This window comes from Mandrillus leucophaeus, unplaced genomic scaffold (genome assembly GCF_000951045.1).
Source record: "Mandrillus leucophaeus isolate KB7577 unplaced genomic scaffold, Mleu.le_1.0 Scaffold1031, whole genome shotgun sequence".
Taxonomy (NCBI): domain Eukaryota; kingdom Metazoa; phylum Chordata; class Mammalia; order Primates; family Cercopithecidae; genus Mandrillus; species Mandrillus leucophaeus.
The window spans coordinates 91599-107385 of record NW_012098444.1 but is presented as its reverse complement, the minus strand read 5'-3'; the positions used below and the strand labels follow the sequence as shown (position 1 = coordinate 107385).

The 15787-nt window shown below is 48.3% G+C and overlaps 1 protein-coding gene and 2 non-coding genes across 6 annotated transcripts in view; 2 read left to right on the top strand and 1 right to left on the bottom strand.

Annotated features, from left to right (window-relative positions):
• ZNF692 (zinc finger protein 692) overlaps positions 1-744 on the bottom strand; it is a 16377-nt gene extending 15633 nt beyond the window's left edge. Inside the window, exon 1 of one of the 4 annotated variants that reach the window (XM_011978093.1) lies at positions 546-744. Coding sequence is in view for 1 of the 4 variants with exons in the window: in XM_011978087.1 (XP_011833477.1) it covers positions 146-148 (3 nt within the window). In the remaining 3 variants the exon portion in view is untranslated. Of the gene's footprint in view, positions 1-145 lie in introns of all 4 variants that reach the window. The other 3 variants (XM_011978105.1, XM_011978100.1, XM_011978087.1) reach the window with 3 other exon arrangements.
• Positions 745-14821: 14077 nt separating this feature from the next.
• On the top strand, positions 14822-14927 carry TRNAL-CAA. Its single transcript has 2 exons — positions 14822-14859; positions 14882-14927. It is a non-coding gene; the product is annotated as a tRNA-Leu (tRNA).
• A 283-nt stretch (positions 14928-15210) lies between these two features.
• On the top strand, positions 15211-15282 carry TRNAE-CUC. Its single transcript has one exon. It is a non-coding gene; the product is annotated as a tRNA-Glu (tRNA).
• Positions 15283-15787: the final 505 nt, after the last annotated feature.

Sequence of the window (15787 nt, the reverse complement as noted above, 5' to 3'; positions counted from 1 at the left end):
CGTTGGGGCCTCAGTTTCCTCATCAGTGAGGAAGACTCACTGATCTATGCAATTCCGGGGCAAGACTAAACTATTTCAACAGCAGTGGCAGGTGTGGAGCAAACCCCGTCCTTCTGTGCTACAGGGTGTGGAAGCTCAGCGCTACCATGTGGGTGTCGTCGAGGGGGAGGCCGGCAGACACAAGCAGGCAGAACAAAGGCCTGCGCCCTCCAGTCCACTGAAGTGGAGCCGTGGGGAAGGGGCGAGAGACTTTCACGGGAAATTTCAACTGGGCTGGAGGGGTCCACACATTTCATCTTGAAGAGGGCAGCGGCCTTTACTGCTTTGTAGGGGAAGGAAAGGTCGCGTCCTGGCGTGCTCCTGGGAGCGCTCTTCACAGTTGGGACGAGTGACGGTGGGGCCGGGGTCAGAGGTCTGGAAGGCGCCCCCCACCCCGTCTTGGGCACCCCCACTTAATGCTGGCAGTGAGTGGAGCGGACCAATCCCAATGGCAGCTCCCAGGTTGCCCAGAACCCCGTCGCGACCCACCCCCACCCCGACATTACCTGTGCGCCCCGACTCGCCCTCACCCCGACTGCGCCTGCGCCTGCGCCTCCCGGACGAGGCGAGCAGGCCCGGAGCTGCTGGAAGGCAGGGGCCCACCTCGCGCGCGCAGCGTTTCTCTTTTAAGAAGAAACGGTGCTTCTCGGCGTCGGCTGCGGTATCCCGGAACTGAGGCCCGCGCCCCAGAGGGAGGGGCGAGTCGGAGGCCGACGGCGTGCGCCTGCGCACTGGGTGCCCCGCGCAACGCCCGCCGGGAACCGTGGTTCCCCGACTCGAGTCGCCCGCGCGTGTCACGGAGCCCCGCGGCAGTTGTGGTTGCGTCGCTTCCGTGGTGAGCGTCTGCGCTTGGTGACCAAAGGTTTGAGGGAAAGTGGAAGAGACAGGGTCAGGCCTCCTGCGCTCCAGCCCCAGCCCATCGGCCTGTCTGGGGGCGTTGCCTCTTCGCTTGTTGCCGTTGTGTATTCACCTTCCATTTCCCCCTCACAGTTGCCGCCCGCAAACGTGATGCAGAACCAGTCACTTTGAAAGCCAGCTGGAGCCCTCTGGACCGCAGAGTCCCACAGTCACAGCCCACTTCTATTAGCATCAGGATTCCTCCTCAAAGTCGCCTACATTCTCTGTGGACTCTCGCTTCCCATCCTCTTCTCTTCAGATGGCTCTGATGGAGCTTTCCTCCCCGCCCAGCCACTGCAGTGGCGCTCCACAGGGTCGCTGGCGACGGTCATCTTGCCACATAGCAGCTGTCAGTTCTGTCCGCCTCCCTGCCCTAGAAAGAGCGCGACTATGTAGCTCGCGTCTTCCTCATCCTTATGGCTCCCTCTACATTTTTTGGCCCCAGTTTTACTTCTGTGACTTCCTATGCTCCTGGTTTTCCACCCTCCTCACTGGCTCCCTCTTTCCTTTTTTTGGATCCATTCCCTCTGTTCTGCCAAAAGATGAAGTGTGCCCTGGCTCAGGCCTTGAACCAGATCTTCTCTCGTCTGCAGATGTTCTCCTGGGTGATCTAATTAGGTCTGTGGATTTAAATACACGATGGCTCCTAGCCTAGCCTTCTTTCAACTCCAGTCATATATCTTACTGCCCACTTGACTTACCTGTGTTAACTGAGCTAACACATGTAACGAATTTAGGACAGTGCCTGGCATGTAGAGAGCACTGACACATGATAGCTGATATTTTCTCCAACATAAATATGGCAAACATGTAACAATAATGCCTGTACCCTCCACCATGTCAGTAAACGATGTCATCATCCACCCCCTTGCTCAGGAAAAAAGGGAATCAGTCTTGATTATTTGCCTTTTATGACACCTAAACTATATACATCAGCAAATCTTGTTGATCCTGTCTCCAAAAATTTATCTTAAATCCAATCACTTCCGACCCTCTCCATTGCTAAAACCCTACTCCAAGCCACTAGTATTAATTTTCTGTAACTGTTGTAATAAATTGTGTTGTTTTCAGCCACAAACTTGCTCCCTTTAGGCAGATTTATTTTCTCATGGTTCTGGAGGCCAAAAATCCAGATCAAGGCATCAGCGGGGCCACGGGCCATATAAGGGCTCTAGAGGAGAACCCTTTCCTTGCTTCTTCTGGCTTCTAATGGTGGCCAGCATTCTCTGACTTGTGGCCACATCACTCCAATCTCTGTCTCTGAGGTCACATTGCCTCCTTCTGTGCCAAATCTCCCTCTGGTTCTCTCTTACAAGGATGCTTGTGAATGCATTTAGAGTCCATCCTTATAATCCAAATAATCACTTCATCTCAGTATCCTAAAGCAATTACTTCTGTAAAGTATTTGCCATATAAAGTAATTGGCTGCATATGGTGGCTCACGCCTGTAATCCCAGCACTTAGGGAGGCCGAGGCGGGTGGATCACTTGAGGTCAGGAGTTCGAGATGTGCCTGGCCAACGTGGTGAAACCCTGTCTCTACTAAAACTACAAAAAAAAAAAAAAAAAATTAGCTGGGCATGGTGGCGTGGACCTGTAATCCCAGCTACTCGGGAGGCTGAGGCAGGAGAATTGCTTGAACCTGGGAGGAGGAGGTTGCAGTGAACCGAAATTGTGCTACTGCACACCAGCATGAGTGACAGAGCAAGACTCCATCTAAAATAAAATAAAAGTAATCTCCACATGTTCTGGGGATTAGGACACAGATATCTTTTCCAGGACTATTTTTAAGCCTATGATACCACTATCATCTCACCTGGTCTATGGCTACATCTTCCTAATCCAGTCTATGGCCTACATCTGCCTCCTACTTTAACTTGTACCCTCACAAAGCAGGGATGATTTCCTCAAAGATCAAATCTTTTGCTTAAAATCTGTAAGTGGTCTCCAGTGCAATCCAAAACCCTTATCGTGGCCTCAAGGCCCAACTTAATCTGGCCCTTGGCTTCTTCTCTGGCATCATCCCCCAACTTTTCCCACTTTGTCCTCCCACCTTTTTGCTATTTCTCAAGTGTGCCATGTATGCTGGAGGGAGTTCTTTTGTCTCTGCAGCACTCATTTCTCCCCACAGCCCCCGCCCCGTCCCCCAGCCCACCACCCAACTTTTCATCTGTTTGCTCCCTTATTTTCATGTGAATCTCTATATGAGATCACCCACTCAGCTATGAAATCCCTCATTCAGAAAGCTCCCTTTCCTCAGTCATGCTCTACTTCACTGTGCCCTATTGTATCTTCTTTGTGGCACTTACTTTCTGAAATCATCTCAGGGACTTGTCTGTGTGTTTGTTATTGGTATACGATGATTGTTGACTAGCCCAGCCTTCTCCTCTGCAGCCTAAATATATCAAATGACATGGTGTCCAAACATGAACACCCTTAGGATGAGCCCAGTGTGTCCTGTGCATATTCCTTTTGATTTGTGGTATCAGTGACTCAACCTACTTGTCTGACTAGTGTAAGGTAGGAAAGAAGATGTCCCAGCTACTTTACTCATTAATGAAAGTGTAACTTTTACATCAAAAGAGCAGGACTCCATCAAGAGCAAACTTTATCCTTTCCTCAAGGTCCCTAAAAGATATCTGCAAAATCCTTGTGATTTCATCAAAGGGAATGAAAGGTCTTATAACTCTTGGTTACTCTTAGAATGTTGGGTCTCACTTTGAGGTTCAAGAACATTCTTGATTCTCTTGGTTTGATCTTCTTTAAAATAATAAAATGAGGCCGGGCGCGGTGGCTCAAGCCTGTAATCCCAGCACTTTGGGAGGCCAAGACGGGTGGATCACGAGGTCAGGAGATGGAGACCATCCTGGCTAACACGGTGAAACCCCGTCTCTACTAAAAAATACAAAAAACTAGCCGGGCAAGGTGGCGGGCGCCTGTAGTCCTAGCTACTCAGGAGGCTGAGGCAGGAGAACGGCGTAAACCCAGGAGGTGGAGCTTGCAGTGAGCTGAGATCCGGCCATTGCACCCCAGCCTGGGCGACAGAGCAAGACTCTGTCTCAAAAAATAAATAAATAAATAAAATAAAATAATAAAATGAAACTACTGCCAATGCCCAGCTCTTCAATAACCCTCTCCAAATAAATCTCTCAGCCTCTTTTTAATTTCTTATATCATCTAGGTAAGGAATGAGCCAACTCTCCCAAAAACAGTCACCAGCCCCTTCCTTTGTAATTGCTGCAAAGGAGTGCTAACATTCTAAGGAGGGGTTATCTGTAAACATTGGTTCTCTGCCTTTAGTGACCTCATTGCAGTCTGAGACCTTGAATTCCATCTTAGCATCCCATTACAAAGGCTAAGATTAAATGCAAGCTATTGATAATGTTATGACCGTTGAGCTATACAGTTTGCAGACTGCTGAAACTGCCAATTCTTTTATACACATCAAAGGCTCCATGTGGAGGACACATTTATCTTCATAACATTTATTTTTCCTGGACTACGCATGGCACCATAGCACTCTTCTTATCTTCTGTCTTGGCATAGCCAAATCTAATATTGCTGTACCCTCTGAACTTTTAGTATCTTCTCTCCAAAGAGAAAAACTACTTTCCATTCCTCGGGTCCAGGGAGGAATGAGGCAAATTGCTACAGAAGTTGAGTCAACCCACTGCCCTCAAATCCTGAGAGGTATTCCCAGTGGGAAAAGGAACACTCCTTCAGGACTTTGTGCCCCAAATTCCACGAGACCCACAGACGCCCTCCGCCCAGCCCAGGTTCCAAGTATTTGAATGAATTCTCTCTTTCTCAGCTCTCATCCTCTCAGTGACTGGTGTCTTCATCCTCCAACCAGTCGTCATTGCTGGGAGTGCAATTCCGTTTCTCCTGAGCCCCTGACAACTGAAGGGTGATGCCTCTACCCTGAGTCTGATGACGCCCTAGTGCGGCGGACCTGGGCCCTCTGTGATGCCGTGTGGCCCAGGTAGGGCGGAGTGGTATATAAGAGATGCCCTTGGCCGGGCGCGCTGGCTCAAGCCTGTAATCCCAGCACTTTGGGAGGCCGAGACGGGCGGATCAGGAGATCGAGACCATCCTGGCTAACACAGTGAAACCCCGTCTCTACTAAAAAATACAAAAAAATAGCCGGGCAGGGTGGCGGGCGCCTGTAGTGCCAGCTACTCGGGCGGCTGAGCCAGGAGAATGGCACATACCCGGGAGGCGGAGCTTGCAGTGAGCCGAGATCCGACCGCTGCACTCCAGCCTGGGCGACAGAGCCAGACTCCGTCTCAAAAAAATAAAATAAAAAAAGAGATGCCCTTGCCCTTGCTCCTGGCTGGCCCAGCTGCCTGGGTTGGTGCTGTTAGCTTTGGCTCCGGGCCGGAGGGCAGACGACGTGAAGGAGGAGGAAGCCAGCCGCCAAGAGACTGGCCGTGGGAAACTCGGCGTCTGCGGGGGTGCTTGCCGCTGTGGAGCTCGCGACGCCGGCCGCGGAGCCACACGCTGCTCCTGGTGCTGAAGCAGCAGCTGCGCCCCTCGCTGTGGTTGTGCTGATGGCAGCAGCAGCCCGTCTAGAGTGGCCACTGCCGTGATGCTGCTGCGGTGGGGGAGGCGGCCCGCTCCAGGAAGCAAGTGGGAGCCAGGAACAGGCAGAAGCCCCGCCCGCTCCTGAGTTGACTGGGTGGGGGCTTGGCGCTCCTGGGTGCAGCTGCTGCCGCCCTGCTGTGGCTGCGGACCCAGGCCTCCCTGTGCTCTTGGGGGCCAGAAGCAGCCAGGAGCCCCGCCCTCCCAGGCAGAGCTACTGCGGCTCAAGCTGTGGCTGCAGACCCAGGCATCTCTTCACTCTCCAGGGGCGGCCCCTCTGCCCGCGCAGGCTCAGACATGCCTGGCTGTGCTGCCTGGTCTCTCCCCGCTCCTGGTGCCTGCTCCACGGGCTCTGAAATGCTTGCTCCCACTGCCTGGCTGCTCCCCGTTCCCAGTGCCCAGTCTGATCTCAGAGCAAAGTTGAGGCCAAGGCCGGCGCTACTGCAACCCGGCCAGGTGTGCGCACACTCGGGCAGCGCTGACATGCCAGCCGCCTGCTGCCTCGGCCAATGGGCACAGGAGGGAGGCCGAGATGAGGGCTGAGGGCAAACCAGCATTGACCTGCAGGTGCCCCTCAGCACGAACAGCCTGGGTGCTCTAATGTTGTTCCTTCTGTTTTACTTCTAACTGCCCTTCCTCCTCTTCCCCTCTGACTCTCTCATTGCATAATTTTGCCCCCTCTTTCTCTCCTTCATCTTCTCCCCTTTTTCTTGCCTCATCTCATTTCCTCCCTCTGTACCTAAAAAGTTTTGCATTTGGGCTAAAAAATGAACCCAACCATTTCTCTTCAGCCATCTTCCAGCATTAAGCTTCTAATACAGAAGAGTTTGTGAGCTACCAACAATTTGAAGACATTTCTTCTAGTTCTACTCCTGCTGCATTCCCCTCCTGTTTAGTCCACTCACCAGACTATTTTTGGGTTGTTCTCTTGCTCTCTCTCCATGCTTCCACCCACCAGGACCTGGTAGATCTTACCCTCCTCACACTGCTCATTCAGCTGGTTAGAAATGAAGCCCTTCCCACCAGTGAGAACTGGGAAACATGGTTGGGACTAAAGAATTCTCTGTCTCCCCTTTACTCATTGTTAGTCTTCAGTTCACTCTCTCCAGGAGCACCTAAAACAGCTCGTGACTAAACATCCCATTTGGAGCCCTGAGCAGAGACTGTGATCCACTAGATTAGGGCCTTGGGCTTCAAGCCTATATTTATTTCAAGCCTTTGGACTATATTTAGACTTTCTGGGTACTCATGCAGAGGCTAACTACACCATGCTTTTTCCCCTAGGCCAGACCATAATGAAAGATGCTTTACCTTGAAAACTAAATGGACAGGACTTGATCACAAAGCATCACCTCTGCCCTGGACTCCAGAGGATTGTTCCTCACTGCTTACTTGACATATCTATTAAGTATCTCAAACTGGAAGGTCTGAAACTGAACTCTCTCTCCTCCATAATCTGCCTCCCCTTAGCCTTCCCTTTGTCAGTAACTGATGAGGTTTTTCCTTCTATTGTTCAGGCCAAAAAATCCTTTTTGTGGCTCATTTACTTCTTGCACATCAACAAATCCTATTAGCTCTACCTGCAAAATACACCCAGAATTCAAGTCTTGCTCACCACCCGGCCTGCTTCCATCCAGTCCACACCAATGTGGCTTGCAGCACCTCTCAACTGTTCTCGCTGCTTTACTCTTGTATTCTATAGTCTACCCTCCACACAGCAGCCAGAGGATCCTTTTTGTTTTTCTTTCTTGAGACAGTATCTTGTTCCATCACTGAGGCTGGAATGCAGTGGCACAATCACAGCTCACTGCATCCTTGAAGTCCTGGCTCAAGCAATCCTCCCATCTCAACCTCCCAAGTAGCTGAGACTATAGGTATGTGCCAACATGCCCAGCAAATTCTTTAAATTTTTTGTAGAGATGGCCTCCCGCTATGTTGTCCAGGCTGGTCTCAAACTCTTGGCACAAGTGATCCTCCCTCCTTGGCCTCCCAAAGCTTTGGGATTATGGCATGAGTCAGGATTACAGGCATGAACCACCATAACCAGCCCAGGGGATCCTTGAAAAGCAGGAAAGATCTTATCACACAGCTCAAAACCTTCCTTTTCGCTCATTGTCAATCCAGAGGCTAGCACCAGGCCCTCTCACTCAGTTTCAGCATATTGTCTGTTTTGCATTCCTTGTTGGCATTTTCTTCTGCCCTTCTCTTTCCCTGGAGCCCTCTTCCCTCAGATATTTTATCTAGTCACTCCTTGACTCTTGAAATTTCTGCTCAAATGCCACATACTGAGAGACCTTCTGAAGCACTTGCATCTCTCACTAACCTCTTTCTATGCGTTATTTTTCTCAACAGTACGTATCACTACCCATCCCCACCAAATAATTATTTTATTTATTCTAGGTCTTTCTGCTGGAATCTGAGCATCTTGAGGACAGATAATTTGTTTTATTCTCTGCAGCATCCCTGGTCCATGGGGCTCAGCTAGAGCAAGGGAGTTTTCTGGGCAAGGTAAAAAGACAGATCAAGCACCTTTAGGAAAAGGCACCAAGCTTGCTGGGGCGTATGGGAGACAGGGAGGTGAGGTCAGGCTGGCCAGCAGAGTTTGAAGGCCAAATAGGCCACCAGAAGCATTAGGATATGAGGGTAATAGAAAACAACCCTCCTCCATTTTTCACTTTCTCCCTTCAGACAGGACTTCAAAGTGATAAAAAATTGACCACCTTAGGGATAGAACAAGATGACAGAAAAGGATTCTCCATTTCTTTCTTTCTTTTTTTTTTTTTTTTTTGAGACAGAGTCTTGCTCTGTCACCCAGGCTTGCGTACAATGCTGCGACCTTGGCTCACTGCAACCTCCACCTCCCGGGTTCAAGCAATTCTCCTGACTCAGCCTCCCGAGTAGCTGGGATTACAGGCATGAGCCACAGGCTAATTCTGTGTTTGTAATAAAGATAGGGTTTCACCATGTTGGTCAGGCTGGTCTCAAAACTCCCGACCTCAGGTGATTCCTCCTGCCTCAGCCTCCCAAAGTGCTGGGATTACAGGCATGAGCCACTGTGCCTGGTCCAGGATTCTCCATTTCCTATACCCCTGTAGATACATCAATTTGAACTACTATTCACAAATAAAAATATTTTCACAAGAAGTAAGGAAACCATGGCCCGGCATGGTGGCTCATGCCTGTAATCCCAGCAGTTTGGGAGGCTGAGGCAGGAGGAATCACCTGAGGTTGGGAGTTCGAGACCAGCCTGATCAACATGGAGAAATTCCGTCTCTACTAAAAATACAAAATTAGCCAGTGTAGGTGGCACATGCCTGTAATCCCAGCTACTAGGGAGGCTGAGGCAGGAGAACTGCTTGAACCCGGGAGGCGGAGGTTGCAGTGAGCTGAGATTGCACCATTGCACTCCAACCTGGGCAACAAGAGTAAAACTCTGCCCCCCAAAAAAAAAGAAGTAAGGAAACCAGACGAGAGACCACAGACCACAACACCTGGATATAGCAAAGAAATAAGAAGAGCGGCATTGGCCGCGCATGGTGGCTCATGCCTGTAATCTGAGCACTTTGGAAGGCTGAGGCAGGTAGATTGGTTGAGTTCAGGAGACCCCATGTCTACAAAAAATATACAAAAATTATCTAGGTGTGGTGGTGTACACCTGTAGTTCCAGCTACTCAAAGGGTTGAAGTGGGAGGATGGCTTGAGCCTGGGAGGCAAAGGTGTGGTGAGTCAAGATGCCAGGATTGCACCACTGTACTCCAGCCTGGGTGAAAGAGCCAGATGCTGTCAAAACAAACAAACAAAAAACACAAAAAGGAAGAGGGGCATCGAAGATGGTAGGAAGGACAGTTTTACATTTGCCTACATCACCCGTTCTTCAACCTCAAGCAGCACAGCAGAGAGAGATACTTTCCACTTGGAGAAAGAAGAGAGAAGTGAGCACTGGACTTTGCCTTGGACCCTAACACTGGGCCTACCCAAGTCAAATCCAGCACCAGGAAGGCCCCCATATCCCCAGACTCTAGGCAGTACATGAAGTCTGAGCCTTCAAGCGTGCCTGGCCCCAGGCTGGATCCTGCATCCCCAGGTTCCAGACCAGGGACTCAGTCTCTGGCCTCTGGGCCCACTCCAGCACCAGGTCAGCACCAGTGGCACAGGCCTTCAAGCTCACCCAAGCACCAGGCCAGGCCCTACAGACTCAGTCTCCAGACATACCCCAGGGTCACGCTGACCCCGGTAGCCCAAGGTCCTAGGCCTGTCTCTGCAGCTCCAGGCTTCAGGCCCACCCCAGAGCCAAGTTAGCACATCTAGCCTCCGGCACCAGGTCAACACCCTTAGACATTAAAGACCTACTCTCCAAAAGAGCACACACACACACACCCCCCCTTAGCCTTCAGGCCAACCCCTGTAGACCTAGGCTTCAGGCCAGCCCCCGTGGATCCAGGTACCTGGTAAGTACGTATAATCCCAGGCTCCAGTGGAGTCGGGGTCCAGGCCACCCCAGCAGACCCTGGAGCCAGGCCAGCCTCTGCGGACAGAGGATCCAGTGATACTGCTGCAGATTCAGGCCTCCAAGCCAGCCTCTGTGAACTCAGGACATAGGTTTACTCCTGTGGACTTAGGCTCGGGGACACAGACTCCAGGCCCATCTCAGTATCTGGCTGGTCCCTGCAGACTCAGGCTCAAGGCCCACTCCAGTGGCAAGTCAGCCCTTGTAGACCTGGGATTTAGGTTTGCCACAAGGGACACAGGTTCCAGGTCCACCCCAGCAAATCCAATCAACAGGTCCACCCTAGTGGATCCAGCCTTCAGTCCTGCCCGCCCGTTCATCCAGTCACTAGACCAGCCAACCCGAGGACTTAAGCAGCAAGTTCACCCATTGGCCACAACAGGCAGCCTGCCCAGAATTTCTGGACAGGCTGACTGATAGATAAAGGGTGTTTTTAGATAATCAAGTCTTCAAAAAATGGAATAAGTAGCTATTTCTTCAAATATGCACACACCAATGCATGGAAGAATCAAGAACAATTAGAAATATGCATCACCGGCTGGGCGTGGTGGCTCACGCCTGTAATCCCAGCACTTTGGGAGGCCAAGGAGGGCGGATCACTTGAGGTTAGGAGTTCAAGATCAGCCTGGCCAATATGGTGAAACCCCATCTCTACTAAAACATACAAAAATTAGCCAGGTGTGGTGGTGCATGTCTGTAGTCCCAGCTGCTCGGAAGCCTGAAGAAGGAGAATTGCTTGAACTCAGGAGGCAGAGGTTACAGTGAGCCAAGATCATATCACTGCACTGCAGCCTAGGTAAGAGACCGGGACTCCATCTCTAAAAATAAAATATGCATCACCAAGGGGACAAAATAAAGCACCAGTGACTGACTCTAAAAGATGGAGATGTATAAATTGCTTAAAAAGAATTCAAAATACTTTGAATATGAATGGATTAAATTTTCCAATTAAAACACATAAAGTGGCTGAATAAATTAAAAAAAACAAAAAAGTCCCAACTGTATGTTGCCTACAAAGGACTCACTTCACTTCTGAAGACACACCTATACTGAAAGTAAAGGGATAAAAAAAAGATACTCCAGGCAAATGGAAACCAAAAGACAGCAAGATCAGCTATACTTAGATAAAATAAACTTTAAAACCTTAAGTCAAAAACTGTAAAAAGAGACAAATAAGGTCACTACATAAAAATAAAGGGATCAATTCAGCAAAAAGATACAACAATTATAAATATATATTCACCCAACATTGGGATACCTAAATATATAAAGCAATATTAATAGAGGTAAAAGGAGATACAGGTTGCAATATAATAAGAGTAGGGGAATTAAACACCCCACTTTCAGCAATGGACAGATAATCCAGACAGAAAGTCAATAAGGAAACATCAGACATAAACTAAACTCTAGACCAAATGGACCTAACACATGTACACAGGACATTCCATCCAACAGCAGAAGAATACATTATCTTATATATAGAAAACCCTAAGGACTACATTGAAAAAGTCTGTTAGAACTAATAAATTAATTCAGTAAAGTTGGAGGATCAATATACACAATCAGTAGCATTTCTACACAGTAACAGTAAACTATCCCGAAAACAAATCAAGAAAACAATCTCATTTACAATAGCTAAACAAAGATAAAATACTTAAGAATAAATTTAACCAATGAAGCGAAAGAGCTTACACTAAAAACTATAAAAGATTAATGAAAGAAATTGAAGAAGAAATGAGTAAATGGAAAGATATTTCATGTTAATGGATTGGAGGAATCAATGTTATTAAAATGTCCATGCTACCAGAGCAATCTACAGATTCAATGCAATCCCTATAAAAATTCCAATGACAGTTTTCACAGAAATAGAAAAAGCAATCCTTAAATACCTTTGGGGAAGAAAAAACAATCCCAAAATTTGTACAGAATCAAAAAGAAACTGCTCAATGATAAGAAAACAAATAACCCACTTAAATAATAGGCAAAGAATCTGAATAGACATTTCTCTAGGGAAGACATACAAATGGCCAACAGCTATATGCAAACATGCTTAATATCAGGAATCATCAGGGAAATGCAAATTAAAACCACAATGAGATATTACCTTCTGGCTAGGCGCTGTGGCTCACGCCCATAAATCCCAGCACTTTTGAGAGGCCAAGGCAGGTGGATCACCTGAGGTCAGGAGTTCAAGACAAGCCTTTCCAACATGGTGAAACCTTGTCTCTACTAAAAACAAAATTGTGCTAGGTGTGGTGGGGCATGCCTGTAATCCCAGCTACTCAGGAGGCAGAGGCAGGAGAATCGCTTGAACCCGGGAGGTGGAGGTTGCAGTGAGCCTAGATTTTGCCACTGCACTCCAGCCTGGGTGACAAGAGCGAACCTCTGTTTCAAAAAAAAAAAGAGATATTACCTTCTATCTGTTAGAATAGCTATTATCAAAAAGATGAAAGATAACTAGCATTGGTGAGGATGAGGAGAAAAGGGAAATCTTGCACACTGTTGGTGGGAATGTAAATTAGTACAGCTATTATAGACAACAATATGGAAGCTCCTCATAAAACTTACACAAAATTACCATATGATCCAGCACTCCCACTACTGGGTATATATCCAAAGTAATTGAAATCATCGTGTTGAAGAGATGCCTCCACTCTCATGTTTATTGCAGCATTATTCACATGGGTAAGATATGGAAATAACCATAATAGCCATCAATCCCTTTGTGGGATTGTTTCCATTGGTATGTGCACCTTTATTAGTTTTTATTGACTTGGCTATTTTGCAGCTTGGTAGTGAGGTACAGGTTAACTTTTAGAAAACTAATAGTAAGGAAAATGGTTTCTGTCTGAGAGCAAGACCAAGGATAGCAATACAAATAAAATTTGTCAAGAGACACAACTGATTTATCTCTGGCAAAGAAAAGATAACCCTGAAGTAGAAATCCCAACTTCCAATATCACAGTTTATTACTCAGGATATTAACCCAACTTTAATCTGTTAGCAACCTCTTTTCAGCCTTCATTTGGCTGAATTATTATTTTAAAAGTCTCTTGAAATTCTCCTTTTAATTAGTTGTAACATTGATAACTTTGTATAGGTCACTGACAAAAACCTTCCTTGACCAAATTTTAGTCAGACTCCTCTGATTCCTCTTTTTGATTAGGCCTCCACTTTGGCCCCTATCCTGTCTTTGGCCTGTAAAGTCTAGTCTCAGCAAACAGTCCTGCTATTCAGTTTAGTGTGAATTCCGCCAGCCTTGATATTGATCAAGTTACTCATTTCTCACCTTTGAATTTCTCACCTTTGATGTCTAAGTCTTTGGCCTCCATTAAGTAAGAATCTTTTAAGGCCTGTTTAGCTTATAGCCCCTACTCCTATTAGTAATTTTTCCTCCCTGCCTTCCTTCCTTCTTTCCTTCTCCCCTACCCTTAATATCTTCTATTAGTAATTTTCTTTCTTTGAAATTTCAAATTTCTTTGAAAGTGAGCTTGATCATAGCTCACTGAAGTCTCAAATTCCTGGGCAGAAGTGATCCTCCTGCCTAGGCCTCCCAAAGCACTGGGATTACAGGCCTGAGCTACCCCACTTGGCCCATTCTCTTAGTAATTTTCCATCCACTGATACCCCCACACTCTGCTCCTTGGCTTTAAATTTCTGGCTGTCTTTGTTGATTTGGAGTTGAGCCCAATCTCTCACCCCTATTGTAACAGTCTGAATAAAATTCTCCCTTGCTGTTTGAACGAGTATCAGAATAATTTTTCTCTTTAAAATTACTTTCATCATTAGTTAATGGAATAAAATCTTGACACATGTGGATTTTATATTTGCATGACATATATTTTAGTTTTTGAAAAATATTTTAGCAAAAGTCAGTTTAGTGAGGCCTTACTTAACTGCCCAGTCTAAAAATAGAACGTCTCCACCGCTTCATTGCTTTTGTTTTTTCCTCACTCCGTACATGTCATTGTGCTGGTTATCTCCTTCCCTAGCAAGTCAGCTCACCTCGTAGGGGCTTTGTCTATGTACCGTTGTGTTCGCAGTGGACACTCAGTGTTAAGATTCAAGGAACGAGTGCCTGGATGAGTGGTATCCGGGCTCACAGGCAACCTCACAGCCAACCGGGAGGACCCTGCCAGAGCTGCTCTGCAGTGCGAGTCCCGGGCCTTCCCACTGGACGCTGAAGCCCCGTTCACTGCTGTGTAAACGCAGCCTGACCGCCCTCACCTCAGCCCAGGCCCGCCAGGCCCCTCAGACCTGGGACTTCCCGATCCCGCCGTTATCGCCAACCGTATCTGTGCGGTTTCCTGGAGGAAGCGCGGTGGACCTTGAGGGGAGGGTATGCGCAGGAACAATCAAGCAGAAAGCCGCTATCATCATGATGATAATGAAGACAAACAAAAGCATCCGTCTGTCACTTTGTGGCAACCGTTTTTCCAACTACTTTCCAAGTAGTAACTGCTTGTCGGACACTTTCCCCAGCGAGGGCCGGAGTGTGAGGCGGAAGCTGGTGCTTTGCCTTTCTCAGGCATCGTCCTGCGTTTGCCGGGCCAGGCGCTGGCATACGGTCACTAACCCCCGGTCGTTCGCTTCGATTCCCGGCCCGGGAGAGCGCTATGGGCCACACCGGGCTGCGTTGCAGCCGCCGCTTTCTCCAGAGCTCCGCCGGGAACAGGAAGCGCTGAAAAGTCGCGACCAGTCAGCAGGATTCCCGCGGCCGCAACACGGGTGTGACGCGACAGGCCGACACCAGTGAACACAATTACGAGAGTAAGTGACAAGCGCTTCGCTTCCGAGTGTCAGGATGGCCGAGTGGTCTAAGGCGCCAGACTCAAGGTAAGCACCTTGCCTACGGGCGTTCTGGTCTCCGGATGGAGGCGTGGGTTCGAATCCCACTTCTGACACATTCGTTTTAGTAATATTTTATTCCCTTGAAGAAACCCCAGAATTTCCCCTGACTCTGTTGGTATTTTATTGTCTTCTCCAGGACGAAGGTTACAACTCATCTTTGCTGCCTAGTTTTCCCTATCTGCCGCAACGGGGGGGCATACTACCAAGGGGAGCGAAGCGCGGTCAGCGTATTCCCAAATATCGCGAGAAAACCGCGTCCAATCGTACGTCTCTATAGGATACACGTCACAGGGTATTTATTTAGTATAGAATGTTGCTAAGCCACTTACCATGGCTTCCCTGGTGGTCTAGTGGTTAGGATTCGGCGCTCTCACCGCCGCGGCCCGGGTTCGATTCCCGGTCAGGGAAAGGGAGCTTTTTAAAATTGTTTTAAAGACTCTATTGCTAACCCATAGACAATTCTCCTAGAGTCAGCTGTGACGATCTCTAAACAGAGGGCAAAATGCATCTGGTTCCCTTATTTTGCAGAGTAGTTACCTGAAATGGACTCTACTGCGGTTTATGAGTGCGGTCTATGTAGTCAATGTCTTTACTCATGCATATCTTAAGAACGGAGAAAGAATGCCAGCAGCACAAAATGATCCAGAAAGATAGCTCTGGGGATGCCAAAAATGGCTGGTCTTAAAATTATGTCACAGGCTTCAAAAAGTCTCTCTAGGTGTCCAAAGGGGCGGGTCAGGGCCGGTCCTAGCTCCTTAACGACGACGCTTGGGGTAATTGTCGCTATGGAAAGAGATTAGGTGCTTCTGAGATCTGTATGGCCGGGCGCGGTGGCTCACGCCTGTAATCCCAGCACTTTGGGAGGCCGAGACGGGCGGATCACGAGGTCAGGAGATCGAGACCATCCTGGCTA